Genomic DNA, 15,467 nt, shown 5'->3' on the forward strand with positions numbered 1-15,467 from the left:
TACACCACATAGTCAGGCAAGATAAGCAATAATATACATTTCATTTTCTAAAATAAAATCAAACTTTTAAATATTAATGCACTGTTAAAAATATACAAACAGAAATGTCCAAATCAATTTAAAACATTTAGTTTACTTGACCCTACTGTAAAAAAAAAAACTAAGTCATGAAACTGAATTATATAAATGTTCTTAAGTTATTTTATCTTTCAATAATATAAGTAATTTGATTTTTTTAAACAGCCAATTGGTTAGGATAGATTTTCTATTGATAATATTTTGAAGATGTTTTATTTATTCTTACGTTATACTTGTTGGAGATTCTTTAATGAGCTGAAATATGCAACTGTGACAAAAAGGTGTGAACTGACTAATGACTTTATGGGTGTGGTAGTTTTCTGAAACTCTGCCGGGTTTACAGGGGGACTTTTTATAGACGGCATATAAATAAGTCAAAACACAGAAACAATGTTTTATTTTTGGCTGCATAAGATTTTTTTTTTTTAAATATCTAACAATTTTAGAATATGTGCAGTCATATTGAATTTTGAAAATCAAAAAGACAGGACTGCTTTTTTTTTTATCTGTACTTGACTTTACCAAATGTACTGTTGCCCTTATGCTCATGTTTCTATATATTTATTTTAAATAAACTTCATAAAACAGAAAGAAAAGCTGAACCTGAAAGGTTTTTCATATCAGAAACTGGAGGTTTCCTGAGCTTCTTCCTGTTTGCCAACAGACTTTCACTATGAATAAGTAAATGTTGACCCTTCTAACACAAAGGCTTAAGTTACTTTTGGTTAGTAAAATTATATTTTTTTATAACATATCTAAACCTGGGTGAGTTATTCCTTCAATGTTGGACAATAAACCACACCTTCAGTCTTGAACTGTTTGGCTGTACATCATGATTAGAAAAAAAAAATAGACTCAACTATCTTAACTTTTGGCACCAAGTGTCGTGTTGGGTTCACGTCTTTTAACCCACAAACATGAGAACGGGGAATCGGATAAAGTTTACTTTAACAAAGATGAAATGTGAGATGGTGAGGTTTCCGTCCTGTGGGTGGGAAGCCGAAGTCGTCAGAACTCTGGGGGTAAGTTGAGAGAGATGGTGAGATGAGGGTAAATTGGACAGATTGAATTCTGAGGAAATGGATTGATCTTACTTGGTGAGAAGGTTAGTTTCTGCCAAGGGGAGAAGTTCTGTGGTCTCTGAGGTTGAGGTCTCTTAGCAGGGGGTCCTTGTGATGATCCCGGTTCCAGTGTGTGGCCTTGATGGAGAGTTCCTTGGAGGTAGATGGGAGAGGCTTTGCGGTGGAGGGCGGACTGGTAAGCACTTGTGAGGAGAGGCGAGGAGCGGTCCGATAGCCAGGAAAACTCAGAAAGCAGAGTACCATAACTAGCAAAACACTCGGGCCTCAAAGTGCTAGGAGACCGCTCCTCATATACTCCTACATGAGGAGATGATTGATCACAAGTGCGCTGAATCCAGACAGCAGGAACGCCCTCCAGGAAAGAGCAGCCTCTTAACGTCATCTAGTGGATGACGAGGGAAGCAGCAGACAACAGAAAATCCACACAAAGACCAAAAAAACCCCAATTCCCAACAGTAAGGACTGGTATGTGTTGTGTAAAGCATTTTGTTATTACTCCATCGTTAAGGCTGTTGTGACAACAACTGGTAAATAGATAAGTTGTACCTTTTCTAGTTGATTTTGTCTTATTTCTGGGTTTTTCCGAAAGACAAAACTTGCATTCAAAATAAAATATCACAAATTTCAAATGCAAGTCAAGTCAATACAACTCTACATTCCTGAGGGAAATTTAATAGTTTGTGTCATAATACAGAACTCCACAGGGGGTCAATAAATATAACTTTAGCCATAGATAGGAAAGACTTTTTGTGATCTGGCCCAACGGCATTGAAGAAGCCTCTGACCTCTGACACTGATGTTAAATTACCGTCTTGAGGAGAATAGGACCTTTTTTGTCCATGATGATTTTCATTCTTCTTTGCACAGGCAGATCTCACATTAGAGGACTTTTTCACTATCTGCAGCTGCATGCATGTTATGTTTCTCTCTTTGCTTGTTATTGTTCTGTCCAGTTCATAAAACAGAGAAAAACAGCTGGACCTAAAAGGTTTGTCACATCAGAAACTACTCATTTCCTGAACTTCTGCAAACAGACTCACGAGATACAACGAGGGGATTCGGACCTTTTTCACAAAAAGGCTTAAATTACATTTGATTAGTAACTATTTTTTTTCGACATATCCACTCCTGGATGAGTTATTACTCAGACGCTGGACCATAAACCACACTTCCAGTCTAGAACTGCTTGTTATACTCTCTCTGGATTAACTCATCTCCACGTTTATCTGGAAGACATACAAAATAAAAATGTCAACTTTTGAATGCAACTCAATTCAATTAAAAAATGACTGATAATCCAAGAGGGACATGCCATGGATGAGGTTAAAGCAGGACCTGATCTCTGCTTTTACTTATTTCCAGAGTTGCATTGTTGACAACTTTTTTTTAGCTTCCCTAATTACAGTGGAACTAGTAAGTTTAAAGGGCGGAGCACCAAATAAATAATTTTATACCCTTGTGTTGAATTGTTATAGATCAAGAAACTTCAACATCATAGCTGTACTTTATCAAACAAATCTGTTGGCAAAACGTATAACCAGTTCCCTTCCTATTTTGCCACCTCTTCTGATGTTGTGTCTTCAGTGTGGTTTTGGTGACCTAAGTTCGCATTTAACATGTCTTCCCTTTCTTGGTGCTTTCTTGCACCCATGTGATTCAAAACACTTAATCTGTCAACACTTACATCCTACATGGTGGATCTCTGGCGTTTCTGCTTGTATGTTATAGTTGTTGTCCAACAATTGGTCTGATTTTGCGATGAAAAATTAATGCTAATGACAATTATTAACAAAGTTAGCAATTTATATTAAAATTACATAGTCAGGGTACAACCTGATTATCAATAAACAATAGTCACATAGTCCTCATTATGGATGGAGGCCATGAAAATGGTTTAAAATAAAAATAAATAAATCCATGTTTTAGCAGCAAAACTGCACATGTATGTAACACATGCATGTTTTAGATGAGTCTCCGTTGCAGCAGACCTGATTCAAATGATTGCATGAACTCCTCTGTTGTTGCCAAATACTGCAGAAGCCTGTTAATCACCCATTCATATAAGTCATATGTTTGGAAGAAAGGAGGAACCTAAAACATGTAGGGCAGTGAGCAACTGATATAACACATATTTTATCCATATACAAGAGTTTATTAACAACAACAACAAAAACATCAGCCTTCCAATTAAAATTCTTTAATCAACAAACTTATTACGCGAACAAGCTACTAACAGTAAAACCCTGAAAATATAGAAATACAAATAGAATCAATCAAATGATGCAATGATTAGAAACTAGATTATTTAAAATGAACATCACACAGCTTCCTTTCCTGAAACTCCTTCTTCTTCTTCTGGAACCAAAACTAGGTCGATGCAAATGCATTATTGAATGACAGGTCTTCTACTCTTCACTCCTTGTCGTACCGTCCTGGGTGGCACAACATCGTCCACTGTAAAGGCTTTTCAGAGTCTGTTTGACTCAAGGGAAAGCTCAGAATACACGTGGCTCTCCTCTATGCATTGCCAAGCTCTTAGGATTCATGGATCTCCTCTCTCCAGAGTGATTCCCCTTTGAAACAAGCAGGGGAGACGTGGGAGGACTGAAATGCAGAACAGAATGCAGATTCTGCTCCTTCTTCGTGTTATTTCTACAGGAAATTGATGGGAATGCTAAAGTGCTTTTTTTTTTTTTGGATGAGGAAAGGACAAATCCCATCATGTGTTGTTGATGAAGTGCTTCATTCAGGTTCAGCTCGAGTTGAGGTTAAAACAAAAAGCACTTTTTCCAAACAGCAACTCTTAAAATCTGTTGCGATTAGACAAGTTTGTGACAAAGTGAAGACCCACTTAACACAAATGAAGGCAAACAGAAACTGAATAATCTTCTGTTCTTCTTTAGAAATGTTCCTAAAATAACCCTCCTGGCAGACCTCAAGAGGAACTACATGGCAGCTTCTGTTGAATTAATTTAACCAAATAAAGAAAAATCTTTGAAGCTTTTTCAGAGAACAGGAACAGAAACTTATGAAATGTGAAGACAGGAAACTCGAACTAACTATGATGCTACACTGCATGCAGACAACTGGACAAACTGTGTTATTGGGTGTTAAATATATATTGCAAAACAACTTCAGTGTTCACAGTCATTACAAACATACACCTGTTTCAGCACAACTGTTGGGTAGCTATTAGTTCTCAAAATTATTGTCAAGTATAAACAAAACCTATATATATATTTTTTCCATATTCATTCATCTTATCTCTGAGATCTTTACTGCGCAGCCACACAGTGAATAACTTTGATGTGTGATGGTGCATAGAAACCACAGGTTTCCTACACCTCCTCTGTAGGAAAGTATCTTCTAAAACTACACCGTTAACCTGAAAAGGCCTCACTTGCTCAGCTTTACTCATTCCAGCCCAAACTGGTTCCTCACAGTTAAAGTGGAGTTCTGTCCCTGTTACTGGGCAGATACAGTCCAGTTCTGGTAATTCAAGATTCGCTGTCATCAGTGAATAAAACTGTAGTAAATCTGTCTTCAGATATTTCTTGTCTCAGTTATTACATTTCAGCTTATGTGCCTCATTATGAGGTGTTTGTGTTTTCAATTCCCATTTAAAATGCTACTGAAAAGAAAACCAGTCAGTCCTGCTTCTTGTACATTACAACATGTTACATGTTGCTATCTCATAGCAATTGTAACACCTATTAAAAAAGTGCAAAAAAAAAAAAAAACACAAGCAATTTGTAGCACTCATCAAATTTTCAATGTATATTTTCAAATGAAACTGTTTTACCAACAATGAAACTGTAGCAAAAAACTGCTACAGTTTTCTGCTACAGAAAATGACACTTTTGTGTCATTTCAAAAGTTAATTCAGTTTTGGAAATTGTCGTCCTCATGCTGTAAAGTTCATTTAGTGACAGCCTCTATTTCTACTGTTACACTGGTCTTATCTCACAGTTACAGCTTCTGTTTCAGTAAGTCCTGAGCTCATCAGTTTTTTGTATTTATCTCAAGGATGTTCCCGATAAGAACCAACACAAAGACACAAAACAGCGTTTAGTGTATCTGTCCAACAAGCTTCTGCACAATGTTAGACATCTAAATGCAAAAATATTACAACCAGAATGACTGAATTATTTACAAATGCATCTTAAAAGATAGGTTGAGGTACTTTTGTCTAACAAAAGGTCCACCTGAGAGTTAGTCTTATAATTCATGCTGTTTTTTTTGTTCTAGTTTTGTCATTAAGTCTATAATCAAGATAATCTTCTAACAGCAGCTTGGAGCATGCATCACAAACGAGCTGAACTGTCAGTACATTTATTTTTGCCTTGTTGTATCACTTCCTTTTTTCTAGTTTATAGCTACAGTGAAATAAAAAGGTGGTCGCCTCTTAAACACCACGGCTGAAAAATATTTCTCACCAAGCTGTGTTATAAACTCATCGGCCGCTTTCTTCCACAAAGGCAGAGTTAAAGTTTTCTCCACTTTTTGGGTGGGAATTCCCTCTATCTTGAAAATCCAGATCAACATAATTGATATTGTGAGGGAGGTGAATCTTTTTGACAGCTAAGCATAGCTTCCTTTTAGCGCTCCTGCGATCCTCCTCTTTTCTGGTTTGGGTGTCTTGCAGCTCGACAGTGTCCTCCTTTAGGCGTCCCCAGGACAGTCTCTTGGGGGCAGCGAAGCCAGTGGACGACCAGTTACCCATCAGAAAAGCTGAGAGCTTCACTGTCCACGGATCAAATCTATCCAGAAAAACACAAAGTGTAAGAATTATTGTAAAAATGAATTTGCACACGTCAGAGAAATATGATTGTACATTTTCTTACCTTTATGGAGCAAATTACAACAGGTTGTATTCCTCCTGGTGCTCTGGCTGCTGAAGTCTCGGAGCACTGCAAAAGATAGTCAGACTCCTTCATTTTAAAGTCCTGAGGTCACGACCTCATCGGACATTAACTGATCAATTAATCACATCACTAAGAGACTGTAACTACAGAAGTCAATCAGAGTTTGATTAATGGCTCTCTTCCTCACCTCTTTCTGTTTATCACATTGTAAATAAACTTAATTCGTAATCGGCCTGGAACCTAAAGCGATCAAACATTTTGATAAAAGCAATTGCATTTCAGTTGACTTGTCATCCCCAATGGATATAATAGTACAGAACAGTTCACTTATAATCATGCAAAGACAATATTTCAAAGTCATTATAAACCCTCTTGAGTATAAAAGAGTGTTAACAACTTTAGTCAAGGTGACATGGTTCAGCATATTTTCCAAATGTCAGGAATAAAAAGTGATATCAAGGTAGCATGTGGAATCGCATGTTGAAACTCTGAAATTTATTGGAAAAATGTATGCTTACTAACTAAACCCGATGAATTACATTAAGCTGATGATTCTATCTGCTACTTGTAAACAAGTCTTTTCGTTTAATCATGCATTTTTCTTATAAAACCAGACAGACCAGTGATGAATCATTGTCTTTGATGTTCTACATAAGGATAATATCGATGACAGGGGGAAGAAATGTTGTCCGTTCCTTAGTATTTGTAAACCGCAGTTTTAGTCTGAAGAAATGCATGATTTTGATCTTTGAACACCAAAATTCATCTGATTATTTGTGCAAAAGATGTGGATACCAACTTTCAAGGAATGTTCTGCTAAAGTCTGATTATTACCAGTAAGTGTTGCCTGAAATGTTGCAAGAACCTCTGCCAGTCTCCATTTCCTGTTTCAAGTGTAGATCTTTCAAAATATAACGCTATTTGAGCAGCAGAGGTCTCTAGAGTTCAATTCAAGTTTCCCAAAGCAATTTCTGTAGGTGTTTTTTAATACTGAATAATGCATTTTACACCGATGCTGATTTTCCTGTGACCTAGCCTTATTTCTTAAAGAATACACTGTAAAAAATACATTCATTAAACTAAACAGAGCGAAGATGAAGGACATGCCCTTCAATGTACTGCTGAAAGCCGCCAAGAACAAATGTAATGACTCAGTGGATTTTTATTCATACCAACTTTCTTAATTATTACACACTCTTACGATCACAGACATTTTAGTTAATATTCTTTAAATCTCCTTGTCTTTCAGAAACTTATTTATTATGTGGAGCTGCATGCATTTCTGTTAAGGCAGAGCAACTTTTTTTTTCCTACCAGATCACTTCTCTTTTTGGCTAAATCTGTTGATTTAAGGTTGGAGGAAACACATTTTTCTCTTTTCTGTCGCTCTGTTTAGACCAGTGATCTTTATACAGCCACAGGAAATCAGTACCTGATGACAAATTCAATTTCCTTTGGGTAAAGCCAATTGTAGCTTCAAGCATGTGAAAGATAAAAACAAGAATTTAGCATTTTCTTTCCTGGTTAGTGTCAGAGATTTTGTGTTTTAAAATATAACAGCGATTTGCATACAGATGAGTAATAGAGCTGAGACCACTCCCTGTTCTCTGCATCATTAACTCTGGCTTCACTGCCTCTGCACACACGCTCTTACATTTTCACACACCGTGAAAGTAATTGTGGCGGCTGGCAAATTGCAGAAACCAAACCAAAGAATCATTCTTCAGAAGTGTTTTCAGAAAACCGCTGAGACAAGACAGAGACGCCATTAGGTAAGATTTTGACAATTGTAATCGTTGCACCAAACTCAGCTTATGTATATTTTTCTAATAAAATAAATATATTTAACCAAGCCCTTATTATAAAATAAGGGCTTGGTTAAAAAAAAGGGGGTAAAATGCAGATTAGCAGTGATAAATACAATAAAAGCAGGGATTGGATTTAATACTTTCTCTGCTGATTGTTCTTAAAGTAACATTTGGATTTAAATTAGGATATTATTTTTTAAAAACATATTTTTTTCTGAATACTTGATTCAGTTTAAAAATATATCCCCATTAAAAGGTTAAATGATTATAAAATGATGGAGCTATTTGATATTATTGTAAAATGAAAGCATAGGTAAGGAAAAATGCAACTTTTGTTGCATCCCAAAAGTAAATGCAACAAAAGCAACATATGTAATTACATATTTAATATCTATGTTAATATCTATGGATGGTTGAACATACAAGTCATATCTTTAAAAAAAAAAAAAGCTCTAAAACCTCATTATTCAGTTTTAACTGCAGACTTTAAACTTAATTATATTTGTTTTACTTCTCCAAAGATGTACTTCGAAAAAAAAAAAAAAAAAAAATATATATATATATATAGTTTCTTTTGCTATAGGACGGAAAATTAACACACAGAAGAACAAACTAACTTCCTCTTTCTTTAACATGATGTACCTTCATCTGCTGTTTTGAACTTTTCCCAGTATTATTCTTTTTGATATCATCTGCTCACAATGTTTTCTTCGCTAAATCAGTAATTATAAATTGAATATTTCTAGCAGCAATTTAATCCACCGAAAAACCACTTATGTCATTATTAAGAGCTTTCATTGCAGGCAGATTTCTGACTCAAAACACGAGGTCCTTTGCACATTCAGATACGTAACATGTCATTTTCACATTGAAGGTTATCAAAATAAATACTTTTCAAAATTGTTTGTGGGTGTAGTTAATATTTTTGTTTTGGGCGACTTTATACGTAATAGTTTTGCAAATTGAATGTTTTCATTTTGCTTTTCTGAATTCCACACAAATTTTCAGATTTAGCATTCTGCATAGATACATGTTTTGTTCTGAATTTGCTTTATTTTTTCCATCATTATGGCGTTGTAGCCAAACCTCCACGTAACCTCATTCTCTTATGCAGTTTCAAACACTTTCCCTCTCTGTTTCCATACGTATGATTGTGAAATCACCGCATTAAATTGAACTCAGAGTTTGGTTTTCCTCATTTATTTTAGTCTCAGATTCCATTTTTTATTTGTGTTATTGTTTTAGATCAAAGTCAACTCTCCTGTGTTGTTATTAAATACTATAATCAATCTGCTAGTGCAGATGCACTGCTCATTCTGATTAACTTTCATCGCTGGTGGACTCTGAGTCTTGAGCCATTTCACACCCTTGATGTCATACCTTAGTATTTTAGAAAAAATATAAATTAAATCTATTTAGCACGTTCTTAATCCTTGGGATTAATATTGATATAATATTTTGTGTTTGTTTGTTTTGTCCTCCATTATAAATTCATTCAGATTTGAACAATTAAACCCACAGGGTTTTGTGACACAATGGACCATGAGAGAAAGCTCAAGATATGTTTGGTTTTGGCTGGTAAGTGTTTAGTAAATTACTCCATCCATCTTATTTTGCTCCTCAATAATTATTTGTAACTTTGTGCTTTGGTTCTGATCAGTGATTTACAGCCCTGTGCTCGGAGCCGAGTGGACGGCAGATGTTGTAAAGTCCATTGACGCTCTGGTGGGCTCCTGTGTTGTGCTGCCCTGTACAGTCAGTCATCCTGGGACTTACCTGTCCACCTCCAGACTCAGGGGCATCTGGCATCGTAAGGACAAATGGAAAGAGAACTTCTACCATGAGGACAGCACAAAGATCCTGGACAGCTTTAAGGGCCGAACCAAGTTGCTGGGAAACCTGGGTCAGAACAACTGCACCTTAGAAATAGTTCAAGTTAAAGATCATGACAACGGCCCTTTCTGCTTCCGCGTTGAACTTGTACGAAAAGACACCAACGAACCCACTAAGGAAAAGTTCTCCTTTGTTGAGAAATGTGCTGATATCAAAATGATCCGTATGTAAATACTCCACATGCTGTATATCAATGCTGCTTGTTTGTTTCACCCATTTTTACATTAACTGCTACCTGAATTTGTTGTTCACAGATGACGTACCTAAACTCAAACTGGGTCCAATAAAGACGGCCAATCCAGGCAAACCCTACACCCTCACCTGCTCTGTTCACCACACCTGCCCCTCGCATCGCCCTCAGATTAAATGGAGTCGGGAAAATAAGGATGATGAAATCACTGAAGTTCATAAACCCATTCATTCGGGGATCTGGGAGGCAGAATCCATCCTGTCCTTCGTTCCTGAGGAAAAGGATGACGAATCAGAGCTCATCTGCACAGCAACATTTAATGGAGGAATGAAATCAGAGGAAAAGTTCACACTTAATGTAAAACGTGAGACAAACTTTGGTTTGCTTTTTTGTTTATTTTGAAAATTCAGCCATCTTAAATCGTGCCCACTTGTTGCTGTTTGGCATAAAAAATGAATGGTTTACATTTGGTTTGCAGGCATAGAAAACTACAACCACATCATCATTCCTGCTGTTGCAGTCGCTGCCACTGCTGTGATCTTTGGACTCTTCTGTGTTTTGATGGTGAAGAAATACAAGTGAGTAACAAAGTACCAAACTCATTTTCATTAACAGTGAACCTGTATTTGGTTGCAGATGTCTAATATTTTAACAAATGTTTGGTCTTTTAAAGGAAACGTATTCAAGAGCTTCAAAGTCAAGATGGCAGGTATAAAAAAGACAGTTTGTTCACAGTCATAGCTACATTTAACTACATTATTATAATACACTTTACTTTTCAACCATTAGCATGTGGAACAGGATGTCTAGACTGTCTCGCAGGTGAGAAATAGTCGTTTTGTAATCAATGTCCTTGCCTCTGTCAGACAGTTAAAATGATTATTCTCATCTTAGTAACATTGTACTTATATAATATAATATTTAATTCAGTATGTGACATTTTCAGGCTTCGACCTGGCGCCTCAGGACCAACTCCTTCTGATCAAAGGCAAGAGATCTTACTTTTCTCAATGCACCACTGAATTTAAGAGAAAAGGTTAATATTTTCTGCTGCAGCTTCAAATAGACCTGCAAACTGCTGAGTTGGAGTTTTTTTCTTAAGTGTAAAAGATTAATTCCTTTTTTTTTTACTTTAGACAAAATGCTTCCTAAAACATTTGCATACTTTCTGTTCCTTCTTTGTTTTTCCAAGAAGGTCTATTTGGAGCAGATTTTCAAGGTAACTGGAACTTTTAGTGGCTTTGTAAAAACCTTAAGTATAAGACAAGCTCTTGTATTTTTATTTGAAATATTACTCATATAGTATTTAATTTGTCTTTAACAGGAGACCCCAAAGGAATCAACATGATCAAAGGTGAATATTTAGCTTAAAGAAACTACAAGTTGTAAAGTTTTCTTGGTGTGTGTTTTAATTGTAAAAACTGTTATTTGAACCATCAGTCCCAATAATGCAAACTCCTGTGGTGGACAGACAACTAACAAACCTCGCTTCCCGTCTCCGAAGAGGTAACCACTTCAATTAGATTTATGTAATATTTCATATGAAAAGTTTCTAATTGTTATTTCTGCTGTTGTGGTGGGACCATAAAGCCAACAAAAATCCAACAATTACAAACAGGTATGATTCAGTTTCTTTTTCCTGCTATTTAAAATTCAGTCCATTTTTTATAAACACCCTTATCTTCCTTATTCTTCATAGGACCTGGATGACAACGACGACTACATGAACACTGCAGACTTGAATATTTATGGAAACGTGTAAAAATGTAAAAATTGATGATCAAAGTAAATAGCCAGTGTAATTATCAGCATCCTTTGTTTCAACAAACCGGTTGTATTCTTTTGATTCTTCTGATTTAATGGTGAATTAAGGTACATGCTTTACATATGCACAGATTTAAGTCTTTATAACACCGGCTATGTTAATATATGCTACGTTTACTGCACCTTCCTCAACTGTGGCATCCCTACCAATAAAAATGAAAGGGTCTGTAAGCTCACAGTGATTATTTGTATAAATCACAAATTTATCCATCCATCCACTCATCCATGCATACTGTGTTTCAGCCAATGTTTGATTTATAACTATGAAAAATATTTTGGACATGCAAATAAACCTTTTTAAAAGAAAACAGAGATGTTTTATTGGCACTCTGACGAATAGTGACAATAAACTGAAAACTGCTCAAATATTAACTGGGGATGTTGCATTGCTCAGTTAAAGAGCAAGCAATCAATGTACAGCTCTCAAATTAAGCACTAAATTTCTCTGGCAATAGATTGGTTCATGTGTACAAAAGCTTTAAAAATATTATCAAATTATTAAAATGTTGGAGTAGCTTAAAGGATGGCCAGAAGTCTATCTGTTGTCCATCCTCAAATATTCCTGGCTAGGGTCACGGGGGAGTTAGCGCCAGTGATCAACATCCAAGATGCAGAGTTTGTCTCTGGTTCCCAGTCTGTCACAGGATGGACAAACAGGTAAACGTCCAGTTAACACTTTGCCTCCATTCCTGAATGCAAAGTAGAATCTGCAACTAAAGGGGAAGCATGAAGTATCTTCCAAGCAATTTGTGCCTGGAAGATACTTACAAAAGTAACTATGTTGCATTCAAAACATGACTTAACAGAAATTTGACTTCATAATCTACCACTCTGAAACTGGGCCTCTGTCCTAACAAGTGTGTGCTCTTTTGACACTCCCCCTTCATCCCTTTATCACAACGTTTCTCCATGAAGCCTTTAGCAAAGTTTTCTAATTGTTGCTACCGCTAGTTTGAAGGAGCTGAGTTGGGGAGTCGTTCTCTGTGAGACAGAGCCTTGGCATGGAGACTGCAGCTCAGAGGAAGAGGAGCTGCAGTCTTCTCACTTGGTGAGAAATGGCTGCCAACGATCCCCAAGACATTTCGTATAGTATTCTGTGGGCTGATGAGACAAAAATGAAACATTTTGGTAGGTGTGTGTGTGTGTCTCACATCTGGCATTAAAATAATACAGCTTATCAAAAAAATACATAAACACATCACGTAAACGCCGACAGTGAAACACGATGATGATGTGATGATCTGTGGTTGTTTTGCTACTTAAGGACCGGAGAAGCTTGTCGTAATTGATTAAACCATGAAATCTGCCCTCCACCAGAAAGTGCTAGAAGGGGCTGTGCAGCCATTGGCTTATAGCCTAAAGCTCTCCAACACTTGATTTAGAAAATGACTCAAAGCACACCTGCTAATCCAACTCTAAATACCGTGAAAAAAATCAGAGGCTTGGCCATTTCCTAGTTAAAGTCTAGATTTACATCCAATTGAGATATTTTAACTCATTGTCAATTATCATAAATACTTGATGACAGTCAATCCCACTAAAGGTGGCAGAACAATTTCTTTAGGCTTGGAGGACATTTTCATTTCTTAAAACAGTAAATCATTTGAATACTTGATTTCACATTTACTGAATGATGTTTGTTTGAGGTTGTCTTTGTTTGGTGTTAAAATTCATTTGGTGACTGACCAGATAAGCAAAAGCGAATAAGCAGAAGTCAAATACACTTTCACAGCACCGTACACAATCACTCTGCAGGTTTTTAGAAAGTCAGTCAGCAACGGTCCTGTGAGCTCAAAACATCACTTTAATCCAAACAGGAAGGTTTGAAGTTTTATAACTGAATTAGTTGAAGGGATTACAGCTTATCAACTTTAACAAGTTTCCTGTTATAAAGTATTAAAATATATGTGTCAGAAAGCAGTTTATATGTAAATTATTTTCATATTTCCCAAAATAAGTTAGCTGCATATAGCTGGGTATTTCCTGATGACAGCTTCTGGTGTTCAAGGCGATCGTTTTTATCTCCATGGTTCATTTACATCACACAATAAAAGGTTGAGCAGCGTATAAGAAAATATTTATCCTTTCATGCAATCCAAGTTCCTTTTTATGTTAAAAAGGTAATCTGCTCCATACAGCCAACAGAGTTTTAAGTATTTGTCCTTCTAAATCAAATATTTAAAATCAAAAAGTGAACGAATGCTGTCTTCATTCAGTTTAACTTAAACCACCCCACATCAGTGAGGAGACTTTAATCTGTCACAAGGTGGGGATTGGAAGGTGAATCAGGAAAACTCCTGGTTTTAACCTCCCTGCTGGTCTCTCAGATTCAACTCTTATGGTAATTATAATCTGAGAGCGTTTCTCCTTTTTGGCTGAGATGGTGTTCATCTTAAGAACCAGGGGATAACACATGCTGCTAACATGAGGCGTCATAATAACAACTCAAATGGTTTACATCTAACCTGTTGTTGGAGTTCATTCATTTCTGTCTCTGTGCTCCACCAGGTCCATTAACTAGTTCCAGGACCCGATCAGAACCCCTCTGTGTAAATTACCTTGAGAAATAATGAGATTTGGTTACAAACAAGCTTTAATGCTGGAAAATGATCAAATGTTACAAGCCATACATGTCGTACAAATGGAAAAGATAAAGAGTTACATTCACCGTCCAGCGTTGATGTCACTTAGCAAACCTTATGGATGAAACCAAGTGAGCCAAAGATTGTAGCACGAGTTTAGCTTTTTAATCTTCTCTGCTATCTGTACCCTCCCTAAAGGGGAGTCTAATCACTTTCATTCTGTTTATGTGTGACTGGTGGCAGTCACACATAAACATGGCTATGTAAGCTGCAGCGTGTGTGTGTCAGCAGGTAAAAAAGGCTAAACATTGTGTTCTAGATGAACAGTCCCCACGAACTTCAGCATCAGTCTTCAAACTGGGGAAGATTTTTATACATGCTATTCTGCGCCACCGATTAAATAGGTGATACAGTGGATCTTGGGTTCTCATCCATCCATCCATTTTCTAACACCCTTGTCCCTAGTGGGGTCAGGAGGTGCTGTGCCTATCTCCAGCTAACGTTCTACAGAGTTAAATCAACTCTGCAGAATTTGGTCCTTATTAGAACTGGTTTTAATTTAACTCTTTCAGAGTTATTTCAACAGGAAACTGAGTAATTTTAACACTTGAAATAGTTATAACTACTCAAACTATTGTTGAAATAACTCTGTAAGAGTTAAATTAATGCCGATTCTGAAAAGGCTAAATATACTCTGCATAGTGTTGATTTAACTCTGCAGAATTTGTTGAGCATCATAGATCACCATATTTAGTAAAACTAGTTTGAAATCATTTTGCACCCCTCAAAATAGAAACGTAGGGCTTTTTTCTCTTCTCTTTTTTTAACATCATCTGCAAACTCGGATTCCAATGTGTCATCTCAGATAAGATATTTTAGTAAATGTGTTGTTTACTTCTGCTGCCAGAAGAAGCAGAACTGAAAATTATTTCTGCACCAATCTTGCAGAGCCCAGCATTACTAAAATGTATCTTTCCACAGATAGGTGTGTGGGTTAAATCTGAGGGAAGTGCAGTGAAGCAATAACGTGAAAACCTGTAGTATGTATTTTTCCATGTGATTGAAAATAATGTGCCTTTTTACTGTTTTTAATTTTTACCAATTTGACCTGTATTATTTGTTTCGTTGACTCGACATTCAACAAA

The 15,467-nt window shown here is 36.4% G+C and overlaps 1 protein-coding gene across 4 annotated transcripts; it reads left to right on the plus strand.

Annotated features, from left to right (window-relative positions):
* The first annotated feature begins 7,671 nt into the window (after positions 1 to 7,671).
* On the plus strand, positions 7,672 to 12,048 carry LOC106905513 (myelin-associated glycoprotein-like). Of its 4 annotated transcripts, none has more exons than XM_014970403.2 (13): positions 7,672 to 7,797; positions 9,333 to 9,411; positions 9,494 to 9,889; positions 9,981 to 10,280; positions 10,395 to 10,494; positions 10,590 to 10,625; positions 10,706 to 10,738; positions 10,863 to 10,904; positions 11,109 to 11,135; positions 11,241 to 11,270; positions 11,357 to 11,422; positions 11,507 to 11,534; positions 11,616 to 12,048. In XM_014970403.2, exons 2-13 carry the CDS (start codon positions 9,369 to 9,371, stop codon positions 11,676 to 11,678), a joined length of 1,164 nt encoding a protein of 387 aa, XP_014825889.2. In that variant the 5' UTR covers positions 7,672 to 7,797; positions 9,333 to 9,368; the 3' UTR covers positions 11,679 to 12,048. The 4 variants fall into 4 exon arrangements, with proteins under 4 accessions (XP_014825889.2, XP_014825890.2, XP_087870206.1 ...); XM_014970404.2 differs by having other exon boundaries at positions 9,355 to 9,411; XM_088014080.1 differs by having other exon boundaries at positions 9,355 to 9,411; positions 11,112 to 11,135.
* Positions 12,049 to 15,467: the final 3,419 nt, after the last annotated feature.

This window comes from Poecilia mexicana, unplaced genomic scaffold, assembly GCF_051168715.1.
Source record: "Poecilia mexicana isolate PSO_F unplaced genomic scaffold, ASM5116871v1 scaffold_16, whole genome shotgun sequence".
Taxonomy (NCBI): domain Eukaryota; kingdom Metazoa; phylum Chordata; class Actinopteri; order Cyprinodontiformes; family Poeciliidae; genus Poecilia; species Poecilia mexicana.